This window comes from Camelus ferus, chromosome 13 (genome assembly GCF_009834535.1).
Source record: "Camelus ferus isolate YT-003-E chromosome 13, BCGSAC_Cfer_1.0, whole genome shotgun sequence".
Lineage (NCBI taxonomy): Eukaryota > Metazoa > Chordata > Mammalia > Artiodactyla > Camelidae > Camelus > Camelus ferus.
Window position 1 is genome coordinate 572,744 of NC_045708.1, and position 20,449 is coordinate 593,192.

The window sequence follows — 20,449 nt, forward strand, 5'->3', positions numbered from 1 at the left end:
GCATGAGGTCCTGGGTTCAATCCTGAGTACCTCCTCTAAGAATAAATAAGTAAACCTAATTGTCTCCTTTGACCAAAAAAAACAAAAACAAAAAAAAACCCCACGTTGGTTCATTTTAGTAACGCAGATACTTAAGAATTAAACAAGGAAGAAAACAAAGAAGTACACATTTAACATTTATTTTACTTTTGTGGAACAAGAGTCTTAGATAGTTGCTACTATGGTGGCCTATTAGACAAAAATACGAGGCGGCGTTCACAGGATTAACTGCACAGCATCAGTGTATTACCACAGAAGTGACAGTGCCTCGCTAAGTTAACAACCACCTTCTAGAAAGAATTGGGTTAATCACATAAATACTGAAATAGGTGAAACACAGAACACTACAAACACTTAGTACAATGTGATTTTTAGTTCTCCACAGGCTCACGTGGTATGAAGCAAATATAATCCAGTTATGCAGACAATTACTGACGTAATTTTCAAGTCTTTCAGTGTGGGAAAGTCACCCTGACTGTGGCCCTCCTCAACGCAGTGCCCCCCACCCCGGCAGGTTCAGACTCTGCTCACACACCTGTGGTCGAGAAAGGGCGCATCAGCTGAACGTGTTTCCCTCCAATGAAAACTGAAAAACAACAACTCTGCCAATTAGAACAGCTTCCAGCTCAGTCTGGATATCTAGGCATGGATCCAACAGCCAGCCAACTCAGAATCAGAGCTCTCAGGAGAACCAGGAGAAATACTTCAGGGACAGCAAACGTGAAGGTTTTATACTCTGAGCTGCAGGGTGAGGAGCCACCAACGGTCAGCACAGCCTCACAACTCTGCTCTTGGCTCCTCAGCTGGGACAGAGAAACAGGCAGATGCATCAGGGGAGCTGGGACATCAGTTATAAACCCAGAAAACAAAGTGGCCCCAACCAGGACAGACATGTATTTTGGAAAAGAGCAGAGCCCTCAGTGCAAACGCTCGAAGGCAGAGAGGAGAGGGTTTCTATCTGCAATGACATCCTTGTTTAATTTTTCAACCCAGGGAAAAGGGAAAACATGTTCATGCCTCAGGAAGCACCTCACTGGGACAGACAGAAGACGTGGTGCATGGCTGTGACCCCCACTGGACCGGCTGTAAGTGCCCACCCACAGGACAGGACCACAACAGGAAGCAAGCCCACTGGTTTCGGGAAAAGTACTTCTAGTGCAGGCTGCAAGCATGGCTTCGCTTGGCCAATCTTCTCTGTGCACGCCTTCACTGTTTGAATCACCATGGGGCTCCCCCCCACCCCCTGCAAATTAAAGACACATTTTGGATTGTGCAACTCTTCCCAGCTTTCCAAGGCATATTATTCTAATGTTGATACACAGGAAATTATGACTATGGGGATTTAAAAAAATAAAGCTTTCTATGCCACTCAGTAGCGGACATTCCCCTGAAAGTCGGAGATTTCAACATCTTAAGTATTGATGTAAGTGAGCAGATACCAGACAGGAAGGCTGGTTCAAGTGTTTGTCCACAGAGGCACCAACAGTCACCACGGACACAGGAGGAACTGACCTGACATAACACACACCTAGTTGGCTGGAACACGCATGTCTGTAACAGTTCAAGGAAAAGGACACATAAAACTGGGACAAAGTTATTTAAAAACCATGTCGTGTCTGTACAGTCTTTACACGAGTGGCCAGGCCGGGCTGCGGGTTCTGACTCGGAGCAGGGCGTCCTGGAAATGCCCACCACGTGGACTGAGGGGTGGAGACAGTGGACGGAATGCGCCTACAGCCCTGCTCTGTCGCCCTCCCACCCAGGATGAGGAAAAGTGTCAAAAGCAGTTGTGTGAGAAACTGCCTCATTTGCTAATAATTTGGAGAAATCTTTGTTTCTGGTCTAAAAATTTAGAAAATCAAAACAGACTGAAAGCCACTTGTGAAAGCAGGTCCACAGGAGGTGCAGAGCTGGGCCCCCATTGTGCTCAGACAGGTGGCCGTGCCTCTGAGCCCACCCGGATGAGTGTGCGGCAGGCGACCGCAGACCTGTCCCCCTGCTCCCAGCACACAGGCTGCAGCTGGCGTGGCGGACACATTCTGATGGCGCAGGCAGGCAGGAGCCCCGTGGAAGTGGTGCTTTTACCCTGGTCCTCATGGTCAGTGCCCCAACCCACCAGCCCAGGCACCTTCGAAGGATCCTCTTCAGTTTTGCTTTTCGAAGCAGGAAGAGAGGAAAGGGAACAGACTGGGAAAGTCACACGACACACACCTGCACGGCGAGGCTGAGCTCGTCCTGCAGGTGGTCACACACCCGCCGGCCCTCTGGCCCAGGTCAGCGTCGTAAGAAGGTGGTTTGTAGTTTAAAAGGCTTCATTTAAATTCATCATCAGGACAGACTTCTTACAGAAGGCAGGACTTAATGAGACGTAATTATTGCTCTTTGTTTCTAAGAGATTAATCTCCAGGAGGAGCTGTTTTATATTTTCCAATTGAGAAGCCAACTGGAAAACCAGAGACCCGCTGACGGGAGCCAGGGCCTGGGCAGCAGGGAGTCGGTGGGTCTAGGGAACAACTGGTGCCTTACGCTCCTTGTCTCCCCGAACCTGCCCCTGTCCCCAAGGCAGGTCCGAGACAGCAGGCAGCAGCCCGACCCCCGAGCCAGACTGCATCAGGCCAGCCCTGGGGCTCCGGGCTCTGAAGCAAGCGAAGACGCGAGGAGCCTCAGACCGACACGGGGCTCGCCTGGCGGGGCCGGGGGTTCGGAGCGTGGCCACCCGCTCACGCAACGCACCTGGGCGCTCCCTGTGCCTGCGTCTCCTTCGTCAGAAACCATGCCGCCACCTGAGAGGCGGCCTAACGAGCCCTGCGAGCGCCCCGGCATGTCCCGCTCCCCTCTCATGGGGAAAACCGCGCACCCTCGGTGAGGGGACGCAGGCAAGGCTCCTGGCAGCTGAGTGGAGAAAGGTGCTCCCCAGAACCCTCCGAACACCTGCTGCACAGTCCAGACCAACAAAGGGGATGCCGGCATCTCCCCACCCCCAACTAAACACCGCAGGCCGGAAGTCTCACGGGGGTCTCTGGCCCGCACCCCAGCCACAGGTGCGGGGAGGACCCTCGGGAGGCGGGGCTTCAGTGCAGCACAGACCCCCAAAGGGGCAGGGCACCCTCCCCTTGCCTGAGCGACCTTCCCCAAGTGGTCCTGCTGTGGGCAGCTCTGCCTTGGGAGGGAGGGTGGGGCGGCAAGGGCCCAATTCCCCTGCGCAGGAGCGGGACCCCGGTTTCCACACCCCATCTGCCCCTCCACTGCCTGGCTGCTATGGCCTCTGTGGCCAGGCAGTGGGTGTCTCAGCCTTCAGTCCTGGCACAGTGGACCCCTGAGGCTGGCGGGAGAAAGTTTCACACAGCGTGGCAATGGCTCAGTGGCAGTGGTGGTCTCGGCCCTAGAAGGCTGGCATCTGGACCCCAAGGCCAGTTCTGACCAAAAACCCAAGACAAGAACAGGGAAGGCTGCACACCCCTGCCCCCCCCCCCAGGACCCATGGAGCCTGGGGTCCCCACAGCAGCCTCCTGAGAGGAGGGGCGCCGTGGCACGTGGGGCCTGGAGCTCAGGGGTGTGGCCTGGGGTCCTGGGGGAGCAGCGGCTCGGCGTCGTCCCCGGGGGCCTGGGTGGCGGCCGCCGCCAGACTCTGCATGGCCTCCCGCTGCTGCTGCTTGGCCTTGTTGTAGAGCAGGACACCGGCCGTCACCAGCACCGTGCCCACTGCTGACAGGCTGGTGACTCTGTTGCCAAACACGATGACGCTGAGCCAGATGGACAGGGCATGCTTGACGGTGCTAGCAACGCTGCGGGAGAGGAGGGCGTGTGGGTGGCGGGCACCCCATCCCCACGCCCGGACTGTGCTCAGGGCGGACGCTGGCCAGAGAAGCAGGGAAACAGTGAAGGGCCCTGCGCCCTCTTCAGGGGCTCATTTCACCTTACGTGGCTTCATGATTATTTTGACTGAAACAGTTTTCCATAAAATACAGACATTATGACCTTTTACCCCTAAAAGCTCCAGCCTGGTCTCTACAGAAAGAGGAAGTTCCCCCCACTGTCCTGGAGGAAAGCAGATCCCGTAGGGGACCGTGTTGAGTGGAAACAGGCTGTCCAGTCCCTGTGGGGACTGTGAGAAGATGAAGGGAGACCCAGAGCCCCCGGCTCTTCCTGGGATCACAATAAACTTGGGTTTTCTCATCTCCTGCCTCTTCCCAACTTCCTACAATGAGTAATTACTGCTCTTACAATGTGGATAAAACCCCAAAAAAGCTATTTTCTTTAAAAAGAATTGGTTTTCTGTTTTCTGTATTTTTTTGCACTGTCACTAACAATCACTGAAGAACAAAGTTTCAGGCACATGTGGAACTAATTCCGGGCCTCACACTGACATGGGGAGCCCGGCAGTGCCCACTGTGGGCTTCCAGTGCCCTTGGCAATCAGGCTGCTCGGGCTCCAGACACGGGATGGCGGGGGCCAGGCGGATGGCATTGGCTCCGTGGAGGGAGGGGCACCGGCTGCCTGGGGACTGAGGCCGGCTTGATGCCTCCTCCCTGCTGCCTTCAGCTTGGGATGGTTCTGAAGCTGAAGGACAAAGGCCTGCTGACCCACGGCGGGGCCTGCTGGCCACGTCTCCTTGCTCCTCCCTATTTGTCACCAAAAGCGCCCCAGTCGTGCGATCACGCTTCGTTAAATCCGTCCCGCTGCAGAAGGGGGAAGGCACTAAGGAGGCCTTCAGCTCACCTCTCCGTTTCAGAGCCAGGCTGTCCAATGGGGAGCCGATGGCCACATGCGGCTGCTCTAGTCTGGGCCGATGACAGTCATACAGGAGTAAGTCAGGCACCTCATCTCAGGTGCTCAGCAGCCACATGTGTCCTGTCCTGGACACCTGTCACGCTGGGTGACTCCACTGACAGTGTTATTCCGCACGGAAACACACTGGAACCTCCCCCAACAGCCCACCATGTACAGAGCCCGCACTCCACTGTACTTCAAGTGGCACCGACACAGGACGCCGTGGTAATTACAACGCGTGACCACAGCAGTCAGTACGTCTGTGATTCTGCAACCACAAATACCTTCCATGCAAATGTCTAGATTTCAAGGTGCCCCCTGCAAACAACCTGGACACAGCTGAGCCCCGGAGAGCTGCCGTCCTCACCTGAAGGTCACGGGGGAGATCCTCCCCATGAGGGCGTACGCGGTGACACTCTGCAGGTGGAAGAGGAGGCCATCTGTCAGCAGCAGCAGCGCCACGTCCTGGTTGTAAGTGAAGCTCTTCCCACTCCTCCCGAGCACGGGCAGGTCCTGGCACAGCGACAGAGACACTTGTGCCACCTCCTCAACCCACCGCCCCGAGCCCCACGCCACGCGCGTCCAGGGTGCCTGCAGCCCCCGGCAGCAGTTATCAGCACCCTAAACCTGCAGACACGCGGACAGTAAGCACGTGATGATGGCCAGCTGTCGTCAGGGAGACGCCAGCAAAGCTACACTGAGGTTCCACCCACACCCATGGGAGGGGCTCCTGCCCAGAAAAAACAGCGACCTAGGAAGTGAGCAGCACGGCGAGGAGGCGGAGAAGGCAGGACCTTGTGCACTGCTGGTGCGGTGAACGCCACAGCTGCGGTCGCTCCTCAAAGAATTGCACAATTGCCGTGAGATCCAGCAGCCCAACTTGAGGGTAAAGGGGGAAGAAATGAAAACAGGGCCTTGAAAAAATACTTGTACAGCAGCCCCGGAGGGAGCAACCCAGCTGTCCATCCACAGGTGGCAGATGAACAAAATGTGCTCCATTCACACAATGGAGCATTGCTCAGCCCTAAAAAGGAAGGAGATTCTGAACGGCTACCACATGGATGAACCTTGAGGACACTGCGCTCAGTGAAATAAGCCGTCACAACAGGCCACTGTGTGGCCCCACTTCTGTGAGGTCCCCGGAGGAGTCAAAATCCTACAAACAGCAAGTAGGGGGAGGGGGCCCGAGGATGGGGGGGTGAGGAACTCAGAACACACCTCCCCCAGACATGCCACTTTGCCATAAGGACTATTTTGAGCTAAAGGCACTTAGAAAACAGCAGGAGCAGGAAGAGGCCCTTCTCCTTCCCAGGAGCAGGTCCCCTACGGAGACGCCCTCCCTGAACCAGGTGGAGGCGGGACTCAGGCGACCTTGCTACCATCCCCCGTCATCCTTCAGCCACCCTGTGTCGCAGTCACTTGCCCACTAACGCCTTGGTTCTGCCACTCACTTGGAACTCCACTTCCTCCCTTGTCATGTAAAGCTTGTATGAAATAGCTCCATGTGCTTATAACCTGTTAGGTCAGTTTAATTCTGAGGCCCAGCCAGAGAGTCTAGGAGCAGAGAGGTAAGTCTGGAGGAGCTGGTGTTTCTTAGGGAGAGTTTGGGTTTGAGATGATGACAGTGTTGTGGTGATGGCTACACAACGTGAACATAATTGATGTGCATTTAAAAAAAGTTAGAGTGGACAATATTGTATACTTTCTATCACAATAAAAAGGATTTCGGACGTATGTATTCTTTCAAACAACCATTCCAGGAATGTAACCCAGAGAAACACCCTCTCCTGCTAAAGACATGACAGTGACAGTGACTACCAGGTGGCCACGCCTGTGGACGGGCAGGGATGGATCAGGATGGAGCCTCACATGGGCAGGGCCGTAGGACAGGACAACCCAGGTCTGCACAGACACGGGCCTGTGCTTTCATAAGACGGTGGACTCACACTACACTTGTGAGGGCGTGCGTGTGTCTGTGGCCCCCAGACTCGTTGGGAAGCAGCTGCTGGGAGGGGCCGGGGACAGGCTTCCCTGGTTCCACATACTTCTGCCCTGTTAACTGCTCTGCAGTGGGCACATGATATTTTTAAATAATACTAGTAACCAAATATAAGCAAGCCTAAAAATCCCCACACAAAAACTCCAGGGCACCCTGTGCCTAGCTCAGCCCCTGTGGGCGCCCTGCTGCACTCCGTGTGGTCTCCTGCTCCCAGAGGCCTCGCTGCCTCTGTACAGAGCTCAGCAGAGCCCGACCACAATGGGGACTGGCGCCCCAGGGCCTGGGCCGTCTGCTCCAGAAGCACTGAGGACGCACCCCAGACTCACCATGAAGAAGACCCAAGCAGGGACCAGCATGGCCACGGCTGCCGCACTGGTGTAGAACTGCAGCTCCGCGGCCCTGTGGGGTGTCAGGGTGGGAGGACAGCGCCTGAGCCTCTCCGTGGGGGGGCCGGCCCAACCCACCCCCAGCACGGGGTCCCCATGGGCAAGTGGGGCATGTAGGGTTTTCCTCCAGGCACCCAAGCCACAGGGGAGGGGGTCGGGGGCCCGGGACACCCTAGTGTCCATCGGGCAGAGTCCGCACTTGGTGGCGATACTTACGACAACCTGTATTTGTCCCCGCTGAGGAGCTTTTTGGAAAAAACATTTTGCAAACTAGAATAAAGAAAAGAAGAAGTTATGAGAAGTTCATATGGCACCTCACAGGGATGGGGTGCTGTGTCCTTCCTCGGCAGCCACACAGCAGCACCCGGGGCCAGGCTGGGTGTCTCTGAGCATCACCTGAGGGGCACCACACCCACCACTAGGGGCTGAGGACGCGCCTGGGGTCATCCTGCTCTGCACAGACGCCCTCTTGGAGCCAAGGGCTCCCTTGAACCCCAGCGGCCACAGGACCCGATGTGTGGGCCCAGGAAGACCCTGGGAAGAAACAGGGATAGAACTCCTAGCAAGAAGGCCGCAGCGGCCAGTGAGAAAACAGCTGGTGCCCAGCTCACCAGGGGCCAGAGGGCGGCACTTGGACTAATGACACCACAGGAGCCTGGGTGCAGGAGGCTGTTTTGTGTTCGTGCAAAAGCTCAGTCGAGTACAAGGTCTGACGGAAGCTCTTGCAACAGGACTGAAACCAGGGCAACGAGCCTGCCGGGGCACTGCAGGCCCGCCCTTCTTCTTCTAGGAATTATGCCGCAGCGGTCAGAGGCTCAGAGGGGGACTGCGTGCAGACGTTCCCTGAGGACTGAAGTGAAGAGACCACAGGGTCTGAGCGTCTGCAACGGGGACGGAGAGGCCTCCCCTCCCGGCCGGCAGGGGTGGTGGGTAGAGGCTGGCATGGGGCTAACAGGCGAGATGTCAACTATGATGTGAGCTGTGTTTCCGGGAGCTACAAACACGGAGAGGAAGGCTGGAGGAAACACAGCAAAGTGTTAGAGGCAGTTACAGAGCACCTGTAACTCCCATTTTGCTGTGGCATTCAGAGCCTCCAGGAGGGGCTGTGCTGCTCGGGGAGCAGCAGGGGTAAAGTCTCGGACAAACTCCTGGAAGCCATGTTGCTGCTGCTTCCTCAATTTTCAGGAGTTGGGGCTGGACAGGGGTGGTTCAGGAGGAGCAGGCTGTGCTGAGGCGTCAACTTGGGCGTCCCTCAACAGCTCAGCCCCGTCCCAGACCCAGCAAAGCCACCTTCGGAGTGTGGTGTCCGTCCCTCTCCTGGCAGACGGGCCACCGGGCCAGCAGAGGGGGCACAGAACCCCGGCCTGCCCCCTGTGCCCGCCACTTGTGCACACAGGCGGGGCTGCGGTCACCCTCCTCCGGCATCTCAGCATCCTAGCTCACGTACCCCTAGAGCCTGCATGTCCTCACACTGCCTCGTTCCCCAAGGAGAGTGATCTCACTGCTCTGCTGCCAAGAAGGAGGCATTCAGTCCCATTCCCCCCAACCGCGGGAGCACGCTGAGCGGGTTCGCACCAACACCCACAGGGGGCGCGGGCTCCCAGGACTCACCAGTCCATGATGTTGGTGGACAGGGCGGCCGAAAACCCCAGGACATTGAAGCTTATCTCGGTGGCCGTGCAGAGTGCCAGCCCGCCCATGACAGGAATGAGGGACAGGTTGACCAGCAGCCCTGCGGAGGGAGCAGACGGGATGTGCTGGAATGGCCCACCCAGCGGGGCCGGCGTCCCTCCCCTCAGGAAAGCTGTGCACATTCAATTTCGTTCAAGATCAAACACCCAACGGATTCTTCTCGTTGGAGGGACAACACAGCAAGACAAAGTCCACGTCTGCAAATATCTCCTGTCACCCTCCCCAAAGCCAGGTGCCCGCGAGGCTCTGTGGGGCCTGGGCGGGACCCAGCCCCGTCCTGCTCCTACACAGCACCTTGGCCAGATCCGCACTTGCAAAACAAGGAGGTGAAGGGTGGCGTCGGGGCAACGCCGCTGAGAAGGGAGGGTGGGGACCCCCCCACCCTCAGTGCACCCACCCCTCCTGCCTTCATTCTGAAATCTGACCAACAGCCGTGACAGGAACGGTGTAAAGTCCATTCAACGCAGCAGAAAACCATTCACTTTGGAAATAGGGCACGAGCCTCCTCTGGCACCTCGACCTCGATTTCAGGCACAGTAGTTCCTCTATCTTGAAATCAGAGTGGACGAGGGGAGGAGCCTCCATGTTTAGCAGAAAGGAGCAGGAGCACAGCCCTCAGACGATCGGGGAGCTCACGAGGCCGCGCTGGCCGCCCCCTCCCCCCACCAGGACAGGGCTGTCCACACAACAGACACAGGCCCACGCGGTCCCGAGGCCGAGCCTTCAACCAAGGCAGGCGCCCTTCCGAGATCTCCTGGGGGGTCTCTGCCGGATGGCGGCCCGGCCACGGGAGCCAGAGTACAGCTCCACCCTGCAGGAAGGGCCTGCTGTCCCCGCCAGGAGCCTGTCTTGGGGTGGCACTGGCAGATTCAGGGTCTTGGGTGAAGCCCAGGCCCGGCAAGGCCGCTCTGCCCAGACTCCGGCCGCTGCTCCATGAGAGAAACACCGCTGTGCGGCGGGGGAGCGTGGGGCCTCCTCTGGGAGCCCAGCTTTGAAACCTTGGCCTCTCGGGTCCTGGTACCTCAGTCACTCCCCAATGCCTCCCCGACAGGTTTCTCTTTGCTAAATTCTATCAAGGTTTTTCTAATTGTTCTCAGCAAGAGAGCTGGTTTCCTGCAAGCTGGAACCCAAGCCATGAGGTTTTTAAGTCACTGGAAATAAGTCCTTCTCGTGTGGTTAAGCTTGACCTGCAGTCAGGCTTGCCAGTTTGTGGCGTGCACAATTTTCAGGACTTGGTTTTATGCTTCAATTTGTCTTTGTTTTACCACCACCTAAACTTTTGTGCGGCTCCAAAGTCATGTCTGCGAGAAGCCCAGCTGTGCCCCGTTCCCTCTGTTTTCTGCTCCCTGAGGTGGGGGCTGCCCTGTTCTAACATCTGGTCATTTCTTAGTTGAAGCAAACAGGCCAAGCCAGCAGGCTGCGTGCCCAATCCTGCACTGCACCCGTTTACAGCACAATGCAGGGTGGGCCGCTTTGTATGAGGCTGGCAGGAAGGACAGGGACGTGGGCTTCGCTGGAAAGGCCCGCTGCCCCAGGCTGGAGATTTCTCATTCACCCTGTGTGCTGAGCCTGGGCGGGGCGGGGGCCACAGGAGCACAGCTGAGAGCAGGAAGGGGCTGAGGGGGGCTGGGGAGTTGGGGCTGGGCGCCCTCGTCGTCGGACGCCACCTCGCTTGGCTGCCCTCCTGGGAAGGATGGTCGCCCCTGCTGGTCACTTCCCCACCCGGCCCCTACCGCCTCCCCTGACCTCCAGACTGAGGACGACCAGGAGAAGGGGATGGCGGGGCAGCGGGAAGCTGGGCTCCAGGGCATCGCCGTGGAGCCGGGCAGGGAGGGCTGCTCACCGGTGTATTCCCCCAAGATCATCCGCGACATGATCACGGTGAAGATGGGAGCTGAGCTCTTCACCGTCTCCGCAAATGACACCGCCACGTTCTTCAAGCTGACCAGGCCCAAGACCACTGTGGCAAACCTGAAGGTATCACAGGATGGTCTGCGTGTTTGCAGCTACGGGACAGACTCTCCAGGAGTCAGCCTGGTGGGTGGGCACGTCCGACCCCTGCCCTCCTCCCGCCAGCTCAGGGGACACACGCCCGGGGTCACCTATCACGTCCGCTGGCCGGCTGCCCACTCAGTGATGGGAAAGACATTTCTTATGTAAAAAACTTAGACATGCAACCAAAGACGTCAGCTTCGTACCTCATCAGACCCACAAAGAGCATGATCATGATGAAGTTGGGTGGGTAAGAGAGCCGGGTTTTGTGCTGATACAAGCAGCAGGGAACGAATATCTTAACGCAGCCGATTAGTGTGGTCGAGAGCATCTGCACGGCCCCTGGGGAGAGACGAGGTGCCGGTGAGCAGAGCCTCGCCCCCACCCGGCCCCCCCGCAAGGACACAGGGCCTCCCTGGGCCTCCCCGGTTACCGAGCATGCTGGGCTCCCCTTCCAGCAGCGACAGGATGTACTTGTTGAGGAACAGGGTGCAGAAGCTGAAGAAGAACCAGAGCGTGAGGTAGAGCAGGGCCCGGGCGCCCCACACGCCCAGGTCCGACTCGATGACAGTGGTCTCCGTGACGGTGACCGTGAGCACCTGCTCGTCGGGGCCGCCAGTGCTCTGGCCGAATGCAATCTTCTCGTTCCGGTGGCCGAACACGGAGCCCCAGGCCAGAAGTGGCCGCCCCACTGGCTTCTCCCCAGGGCCCAGGGCCGGCTCCCCCGGCGCAGTGGGTTTCACTGGCACCGACATGAGGCTGCAGCCAACAGCGTTGTCTCAGGGACGGCGGGCGGCTCTGGGTGGGCACGGGCTGAAGCGGGAAGAAAGGATGGGCGTTGTGTCTAGCAGCATCTTAATGTCCTCAAAGCTTTAATCACCCACTTAACGAAACTATGAATCACAAATACGGAATTTTGGCCTCATTCTCAGGCCCGTGGGTCAGTCCGCTGCCCTAAAGGAGCAGGTAGGCTGGATTCTCTGACTTCTCTGCCACCAAGTTCTTAAGACCCAAGCCCCCTCTGCCTCTTTTTCTCCCACACACCTGAGCCTCTTGCAGATCCCACCAACTATTTCTAAAGTATCCGAGGGCCCTCTCCTCCCACGGCTGCTCAGCTCAGCCAAGGCCTGGGGTCTGTGCCCCCGATCCCCAAAGCTGTCACAGGTGCTGTGTACCGTCCCGTCCACCTGGGACCAGCCAGAGTCCCTCCCCACATGGGTTCGTCCTGACACTTCACATGCTCAGCTCTCCCACCCCTCATCCGACCTCTTAAGCTCTCATTCAGCATTTCGGGTTGTCCTCCACAGGAGGACTGATCTGCCCCATCAGAGACTCGGGGTTTCTGTCCTTCGTCAGGTCTTGAATTCCGATCACTGTGTCTTTCCTGCTCTATCTGGTACCACTGCAAACTAGCCTGTTTCTCTCCAATCCCTTCCTTCCATCTTCTGTCTCAGTCTCTGACAGTTCACCCCCCAGGACCTGACACTGCAGTCCTGCAGTCGTGGTCCTCCTGGAGGGCTAGCTGACTCTGCTCCCACACAGACCCTGAGCCGAGGGTCCTTCCTGGAGTGGAGGCATGGGGCTGCTTCTGCCAGGTTCCCCGGGGGTGTCATCGGCTCAGCAACAACTTTCCAGACAAACCCATGCCTGCCTGGTGATCAGGCCTGCGGCTACGACTTCTCAAGTGAGACCCGCCCCACCCAAGATCACAAGCTCCGTCAGACCCAGTCTCTCCCTTGTGCAGCTGGGCCAGCACAGCAAGTTCTCTTTGAGCAGCAAGTCTGACAACACCCAGAGATGCTGGACAGACTTAGACCTGGAGGAACTCAGACACTGCCGGTGGGGCGCAGACCGGGACAGCACTTCGGGAAATCATCTGGTTCCATCTTGGCACAGAAACCTCTGCACACCCCACAGACCAGCAGCTCCGACCTCGAACTCCCCCCAGAAGTCCTGCATGAGACGTGCACACAGACATCGAGACAGGCCTGCTCGTCGTGACAGCTGGGAAACACCCTCAGCGACCGCAAGAGAAGGAACAGAAATCCTGGGCTTTTCACAGCATGCGAAGTGGGCCAGCAGCGAGAACGAGGTGCAGGGCAGCACACAGCTGAGTGACGGCCGGGTCCTCTCCACACGATGACAGGCAACCCCACGACACAACACTTACCACTGGGCAAGAGCTGGGGTTGAAATCCTGAGCTGAAGGCCGCCCCCGGGAGTGGTGAAGACCCTCAGAGGTGGTGTGGGGCGTCACATGTGAAGGCCGGGAGGGGCTGGGGGTCAGGCAGTCCCAGCCGGGCAGGTCCTCTGCACCCAGTCCCGCCGGGGTCACAGCTGCCCCCTGACTCCAGCTCCTGTGTTTCCACCGCCTGGTCCCCTTCGCCCCCGTAATTCAGGTTGCTCTCTGGAGAGGCAGTTCCTGTTCTGTAAAAGACCAAAGGTCAGCGGGCCTGGTCTGACAACAAAAAACCGATCTGAAGAGCTAACAGCCAACCTCCCCCAAGTCTGCCTGGAAACGGGGTGGGATGAACCTGGGCGAGCCCTGTGACCCCCAGGTCACTGGCGACAAAGGCTTGAGTGGCCTCCCTCACCGATTACAGCACACACAGCAAGAACTGCTAAGCAGCCTTTCCCGCCCAGCAGGGAGCAGGTGGCTCAGGAGGCCAGGGTTGGCCCCCAACTTTTCTCCTGACCAGAGCTGTCCTCAGAAGAGGGTGCACGTATAGGACTGAAGGGAAACCAGGTCAGAGACACGTTACAAGAGACACACCTCTGACGTCTTTACCACGTGCAGGTGCCGCACCATGTGCCACGGCCTGACCTGGCCCAGCCGCCACCAGCCCCGCAGCAAGGGCTTGGGACCAGCTGGGAGCAGGCCTGGTTCTGAAATGAGGGCTGCCGGGACCAACGTGGCATATTTGCCACTGAAGTAAAGTTTGGGGGCAAGTCAGTGAAAATAAAGATGCCAACTTCTCCCCATCCAGCCGCGCAGACTCCTGAATTCCAGGGCCCATCAGCCTGAGGCTGAGAGTCCCTGCTCTAAAACATGCAACCCACGATGTTCTCAAATGCCCGGTGAGGTGCAGACAGTCGGTACTTTCAGGTAAAATGCACTGGATGTCTACAGGTTCCACACAGTTGCAATTCAGAAGTGGCCCCTCTGGGATTTATCCTAAAGAAACGATTTGACAAAGGCCCACACTTGTACATACAAGGATGTTCAAAAGCTCGGTTTTTAAGACTGAGAAACTGACACTAGCCAAGTGTCCAAAAGGCATTTGTGATAAACTCTGTCACATAATGGGACAGTGGGTCACAATTAAGAGAATACACAGTGGCCCTACAAGTCTTGATAGAAAATACATTTGCCGTAGACTAAGTGAGAGCAGGATGACAAGGCCTCCGCACGACGTGTTCTGGTTTAAAAAGTACAAGCAGTTCGGAACACAGGCCAAGTTACGGACGTGTTCAGCTCGGGGACGCAGAGACTCGGGCCATTCTAATTTGGCTTCTCTCCATTTTTTAATTTGTCTGTATTGAAAATGGATTTCTTTAATGTAAAAACTGTCCTATTTTCTCTCCTAATGTCCCTTTTCATGGTGTCTAATACTGTTTCATTCTGCTTTAAAACGTTACTTGCAAGTTTAAAGATTTGTGATAAAGTACATCGCACTAAAAACACACACATGAAACCACTTTAAGCCAATGAACAAAGAATCAGCCTCTAAATAGAGGCTACTTCTTTCTTTGACAGCAGCGGGGGGTGAGCAAGGTTTTCAAAGGCTTTAGAGCCTGAGCCTACAAGAGGAAACTGCCCCGACGGTCACAGGCCCCATAAAACCTGTCAAAGAAAAGTCACCCGAGGACTAGCATGAAGTGGTAGCTCTGGGCCTGCCTGAGAGTTTCCCAACCCAATTTACAAAACAGCAATCCGCTAGAACCAGCGGCTGGCAGGATGTCAGCCATTACATAAAATTTCCAGTTTTATAAAATTCTGGGCAGAAAAACACCAACTGCAATGAATCTGCAGGAGACCGGAGCACACGGAGCATCTTTACCTGGTTCCTTCCGGGACAGCTGCACCTGCCGAAACGGAGCCGTGCCCACCTCGGGGGCAGAACCCCCGAGGCCGTGTCCCTCGCCCCGCGACCCCGCGAGGCCTCTGATCCTGCACCGCAGCCCAGGCGCCGCGGCCCCGCCCATCCCGGGGACCCCAGCCTCCGCCCCCGCCCCACCTGTGTCCCGCCCGCCCCGCCGCAGGAGCCGGGCGGACCCAGGGCGGGAGCGCAGCGCCAACCCGAGGCCTGGGGTCCGAGCGGAAGAGCGCCCCGCGGCCGCGCCGTCGGGCCTGCGAGGCGGGGCCCGGGGACGCCATGTGGTGGACACATCACAGGAAAGGGCCGGGGCGTGACAGGCAGCAAGGGACCGTCCTACCCGGAGGCCGCGGGGCCTCCGGAAGAACGGCCTAGGACGACAGGGCCGCGCGCGAGCCGAGGCCCTGCGGTGGCCGGCCGGCAGAGGGGTCCGCGAGCCGGGGATGGGTGGGAGGAGGCTGGGGGCCGACGGGCTTCGGCCCGGACGCGAAAAGCGACCCCCGGAGACAGCCCGCCCCGCTGGCTCTATTCAGCGCTCCCGGCGCGAACCAGCCACCCACCGAGGAGCCCCGGGCCAGACGCCGCGCGGCCGGGCAGCCTGAGGGACGTGGACCCGGCCCCGGCCCCGGCCCGGCCTGGAGGCCGGTCACCCGGGGCCCGCCTCCACACGGCAACCCGCCCACGTCCCGGCGAGAGCGGCTCCGGGAACCAGCGGGGTGCGGGCAGGCCCGGGGTGGGCGGGCCGGGAGCAGAGGCAGGGCTAAAGGGCGGAAGTGCCGCCACGCCCGGAAGTCATGGGCCGGAAGTGACGCGACAAACGGGCGGCGACTCCTCGCTGTCCCGCGGGGGACGTCTCTCACTCTGGGCTTCTTGGTCGCCGCTCGTTCACCCTCCGAGCCGTACCACCGCGGCCCAGGTGGAGGGGGGTGCTGCTGGGCGATTTCCCCCGCGGTCGTTCCCTGAGGGCCATACCACCGTGGCCAGTCGGGGGTGGCGCCGCTGGGTGACTCCCCCCACGGTCGTCCCCTTGGCACCCTCCGGGCGGGGCGGTCAGTCCGCAGAGGCGCCGACCCGTAAGCCCTGTCCTCCGAGTTTTGGTTTCTAGGGGCAGAAGTTCCAGCCCCACCACCCCTACTTCAGGCGAGGTCAAAGGGAGTGTACTGGTGAGGTAACTAGCATCAGAGGAGCTCCAGGCGCCGCAGGATGCCGAGGTCACGCCCCCGACGGAGGCGCCGATTGGTCGAGCCGTGGAAAGCCCCGCCCGTGGGCGTGGCTTAGGCCCACATGGGCGCCGGGCTGCCGGCGCGTGGTCGCACCTGTGTCCACCGAGCATCTGCCCAGCTGGGCTCTACGCTCCGCTTACTCTTTAACGTAATTTTCAGGAGCGAGGATATGGCAAATGGAGTCTTCTTGAAGGTTACTTTTTTGGTCATTCTTTAACAATTTTTTTCACATTGTTTTAAAATTAATGAAGTTTCTCCTTCAGATCTTGGCCTGAGTCGTTAATGATATACCCACCTCTGGGCGACCGGGGCGGGGCTGCGAGCTGCAGGCAGAAGGCTTTCCTTGGGATCCTCCAGAGGGCGTGGCGGGAGGAAGAGCAGGGAAGACTCCAGGAGCGGGTCAGGGGCCTGGATCTGAAATGAAAGCAGCAAAAGTGAAATTCATGTTTACTTATGTACTTACCTCAGGACGTAATATGATGGCGTCTTCATCATCCGTAAATTGAGTGTTCAGGATGCCTTCATAAACCTGAGCAGACTTTACAGGGTAGATTTTTCTACTTTGCACAAAACCCTGAGATGCTTGATGACTGCCCAGCGGTCCTGGTTGTCGGTGGTCAGTGAGGTACTTATAGTCAAACAATTTCAACAGCAAATTCATAAAAACGATCAAAAATTTTATAGCGGAGTCTTTCTTACATTTAATCTGGGAGGGTGCGTAACAATTTTGAAATGATGTCAGGAGATCCTGGGTACCTTCCCCTCCTGGACACGGAGGACAGGGTCCTCTGCACCCTGGGCTTCCAGCCCCTGCCTGAGGAACCCTTTGCTCCATGGTGATCTTTCTAGAGTTTGTATCCTTCCCCTTTGTCTGTGTCCTGTTAGCAAATGTTCACTTAAAACAAAATAGCCAGTTACTTTACCAGCAAAATGGGTTTATTTGACAGTAGCAAAGAATTGCAGTTCAGAACATGCAACTATGGCAACTACATGAAAGTCTAAGAAAGCAGAGGAGGGGAAACTCTTTTGTAGAGGAGAAGTTGTTAAAAAACAAAAGGCCACTTGCAGGAAATGGGGAGTTCTAAGCACAGTGGCTTTTCATTGGCTGAATTGTGATGATCCCGTGTTGGCTGAGCTGTTGCCAGGCAGGGAGAAAATCTTCCTTCCTCCTGCTGGTGGTCCTAAAGCAGTGTGCCTCTTGCCACAGATGCAAGGCACTCTCCTCCTGTTGGGATCTCTACTGAGGTCAAGGGGTACATGTGTGAGAGCTTCCACTTCTGCCTTCCTGACTCCATTTTAGATGAGGTTTCCTTTTATTAATTTCCACACAGTTCTTGTCCCTAATATTCACAGGAGACTTTGCTTTGCTGCCTATGAAGGTAGCATGTTCAGGAGGGGAAGGTGCCCAGGCTGTCCTGACATCATTTCAAAATTGTTATGCACTTTCCCAGAATTCCACCATCAGGCCACACCTGACCTTTGGTCTCAGGGATACCACAAGTGGATCTGTGTGATTTTACCTACATTTGCTGGAATTCTGACTTCTTCCTGTGACTGGATTCCAAGAAGCAGAATGTTGGGGTCAGCTTCAAATGTGGTCATTTGCTAATGTGCACACCCGAGATTCAGGTTTAGACACAAATCCAGTAGGAATTAGTTCTTGTGAAGGCACCCCTCCCAACTGGCTCCCTAAAACCTCCAGCACGGCCTCCACCCAGCCCAGCCCAGCTCCCTCCACGACATGCTGGCCTCTGCTGACCTCCAGGCCTGATCAGTGCTGGGCCCCCTTCCCAACAACTCTCTCCTTCAGTGTTTGGATGATGTTTAAATGGCAATTTTCCTCAGGGCAGAAAGGAAAGCGTCAATGCAGGTTCTGCTTTGCTGCCTTCAGGGGTCCCTCCCAGACCCCTAGGCCCTGTGTGTCCCCCTCCCCCTGGCCGCCTCTCCCTGCCCTCCTCTCACAGGTTCAGTCTAAGACTGGGCCTTGGTCTGACAGTGATGGTTCCAGTGGGGTGGGATGGTGAGGCCTGCAGGCCCAGAGGATCCCAAGTTCCCAGGGGAAGGCGAGGACAGCAGAGGGGTGTGGACGTGGGCCTGGGAGCCCACAAAGCCCAGTGGACAAGATCTGGGTCATGATCTCGCGGGTGGGAAGAAGGGTGGAGGGGACCTGCCTTGTACCTCCGGACCTACTGCCAGTATCATCAGAAAGCACTGACCAGCACTGTGTCGCTCCCTGGGTGCTTGGTCCCTGACTCCTGACCACAGTCCCTCGACGCACCAGGGAGAAGCCCTGCCAAACCCACGTTCAACTTCCTGCACGCTAAGGCCCGGGGGTCTTTATCTTTTAAGCAATCACCATCTCTCAAAGCTCGCGTCTTGCTGTGCTCTTTAGCACCGCCGCCTGCCGCCTGCCCTCCCAATTAGCACGAGCAGACTTCTGCAAGGAAGACAGAGGTGTGGTCAGTGAGGGGCCGGTGGACTGTCAGGGCAGGAGGAGGGGGAGGCTCCAGGCCTGGGGTCTACGTAGGCCACTGGGTGCCCAAGTCACTGGGAGCTGCGCCTGCTCCAGGCTTCTGTGTGCGTGTCATCGCAGACCTGAGTGTGTGGGCCTTCAGACCCAGTCAGGGGGCAGTGCCCGGAGGAGGGGAGCCACACCATTAGGTGGGGCCGGGTGGGGTTTGCTGGACAGTTCCAGCTGGCCTCAGCTTCCTTCCACCAGGTACCTTGGCCAACCCTGGGCCCCTGGCCACACAGAGAGCCAAGGCCTCCTGTTTCCAGAACAACACAGGGTCTTCCTTAGTGTCCTTCCCAGGCTCTAGGTCCAGCCAGGACACTCAAGTGGCAGCTGGGCCCCCGGCCCTGTGGGTGATACCTCTTCCATTGAGAACGTTCCAGGTCTCCCGGCCATCACCTCTGCCAGCTGTCCCCAAGGTGCCAGTGCCTGCCCAGTGTGGGGGCCACACCTGCAGTTCCCTCATCCAGTCCCATTTAGAGGTGGGGGCAGCGACAGCCGCTGGAGCTTCTGTGATGTGTCCTGACCAGCAGGTGGGGAAACAGGCCACGGGAGTGTGCAGCCAAAGTCGCTCAGGCCGTGTTGCCTTGGCCTGAGCTCAGCCTTTGGACCCCATCCCCAGACCAGGAGCAGGCCCCCTCCCTGGCATAACCCCTGTCCTGGGCTGACTCTGCCCACCCCAACCTTGGCAGGACCCTGGTAGGGGCACCTGCAGTCTCTGTCGGTGGGGCTCAGCCTCTGAACTCCACGGGGTGGGGACAATGCCAGGGAGGGCACCTGAAAGCTCCTCCCAGGGGCTGGGGCCAAAGGTCATGGAAGCAAAAGTGCAGGGTTAGGGAGCAGCCCCTTTGCCACTTCAGGCCAGTGTCTGAGGAGAGTCCTGGGGATGGGGACAGAGGGGCCGCGCTGGTCTCACTGTGCTCACAGGAGGCCAGGGCTGAGGTCTGGCCATGCCTGTCCCCCGTGCTCCTGCACCCCGATTGACACCTGGATGGACCAGCAGGGCAGGAGGGCCTGTGGGAGGGGCACTGGCCCACAGGGCTACTTGTCCCCAGGGTGCAGGGTCCCGCCCTCCCCCCTCCCTGCCCCCACCTCACCTCTTCCCACGGAATCCTCGGTGTTTCCAGGCTTAGCTGGAGCTCTGGCCTGAATCTCTCTGGGTGAAAGGGGACTTGTTCCCGCCTCCTCCCATGTCGTCGTCACCCTCACCTATCTTCTCTTGGCTCCTCCAACAGACCCTCCCCTATCCCTCCCCATCCCCCCCACCCCATCCCTGCTCCAGCTTCGCACCTGCTCTCCCCAACCTGGCAGTCTTCCCGGTCCCTGGGGCCCAGAGACTCCCAGGGGTGGGACCCTCGGGGCAAGACACAGAAGTGGGCCTGAGAGAGAAGGGAGGCCAGCCGGGCGGGGCACCCAGCACTGAGGCCTGGGGAGTGGTTTGGCCTCCGCGCTGCTGGGACGCAGGCCAGGAAAAGCCAGGTTTCTGAGGCCACTGCCCTGAAGACTGGAAGTTTCGAGGGGCCTGAGGCCTGAGCCCACAGAAATGTCCTAGTGTCCTGGTCAGAAGGTGTCTTGGGGTCCCTGTCCTGTGGCCTCTGTGTCCCCTGCTCCCCATCCCCTTTGATGTGCTCCACATAGCCCAGGTCAAGGTTCAGAGATCAACAGCCTTTGCCAAACAGTTGGGACCCCATGGGCAGTGACTAAGCCTAGCAGTGAGCTCACCCTGCGGGCCCAGGGCT

General features: G+C 58.0%; 1 protein-coding gene across 8 annotated transcripts; it reads right to left on the reverse strand.

Annotated features, from left to right (window-relative positions):
• Positions 1–163: 163 nt before the first annotated feature.
• Positions 164–19,941, reverse strand: LOC102508890 (solute carrier family 35 member E2B). 8 transcript variants are annotated; one of them, XM_032494948.1, is made up of 11 exons: positions 15,536–16,353; positions 13,049–13,305; positions 11,312–11,691; positions 11,085–11,220; positions 10,730–10,857; positions 8,806–8,926; positions 7,411–7,464; positions 7,135–7,207; positions 5,561–5,688; positions 5,177–5,226; positions 3,689–3,824 (listed from the first exon to the last, which is right to left on the reverse strand). In XM_032494948.1, exons 3-10 carry the CDS (start codon positions 11,631–11,633, stop codon positions 5,184–5,186), a joined length of 1,005 nt encoding a protein of 334 aa, XP_032350839.1. In that variant the 5' UTR covers positions 11,634–11,691; positions 13,049–13,305; positions 15,536–16,353; the 3' UTR covers positions 3,689–3,824; positions 5,177–5,183. The 8 variants fall into 8 exon arrangements, with proteins under 8 accessions (XP_032350838.1, XP_032350837.1, XP_032350839.1 ...); XM_032494943.1 differs by lacking the exons at positions 3,689–3,824; positions 5,561–5,688; positions 15,536–16,353 and adding exons at positions 4,307–4,820; positions 16,494–16,612; positions 19,808–19,941 and having other exon boundaries at positions 5,177–5,322; XM_032494949.1 differs by lacking the exon at positions 3,689–3,824 and adding an exon at positions 4,698–4,820.
• Positions 19,942–20,449: the final 508 nt, after the last annotated feature.

Excerpts from the sequence above, each read along its gene's own strand:
- LOC102508890 (XM_032494943.1), bottom strand. The coding sequence starts at position 11,633 with ATGTCGGTGCCAGTGAAACCCACTGCGCCGGGGGAGCCGGCCCTGGGC. Across the intron at positions 10,858-11,084 it reads CTCTTTGTGGGTCTGATGAG|GTTTGCCACAGTGGTCTTGG; the intron begins GTACGAAGCTGA and ends TGATACCTTCAG. Across the intron at positions 5,323-7,134 it reads CTGCTTGGGTCTTCTTCATG|GACCTGCCCGTGCTCGGGAG; the intron begins GTGAGTCTGGGG and ends TCGCTGTGCCAG.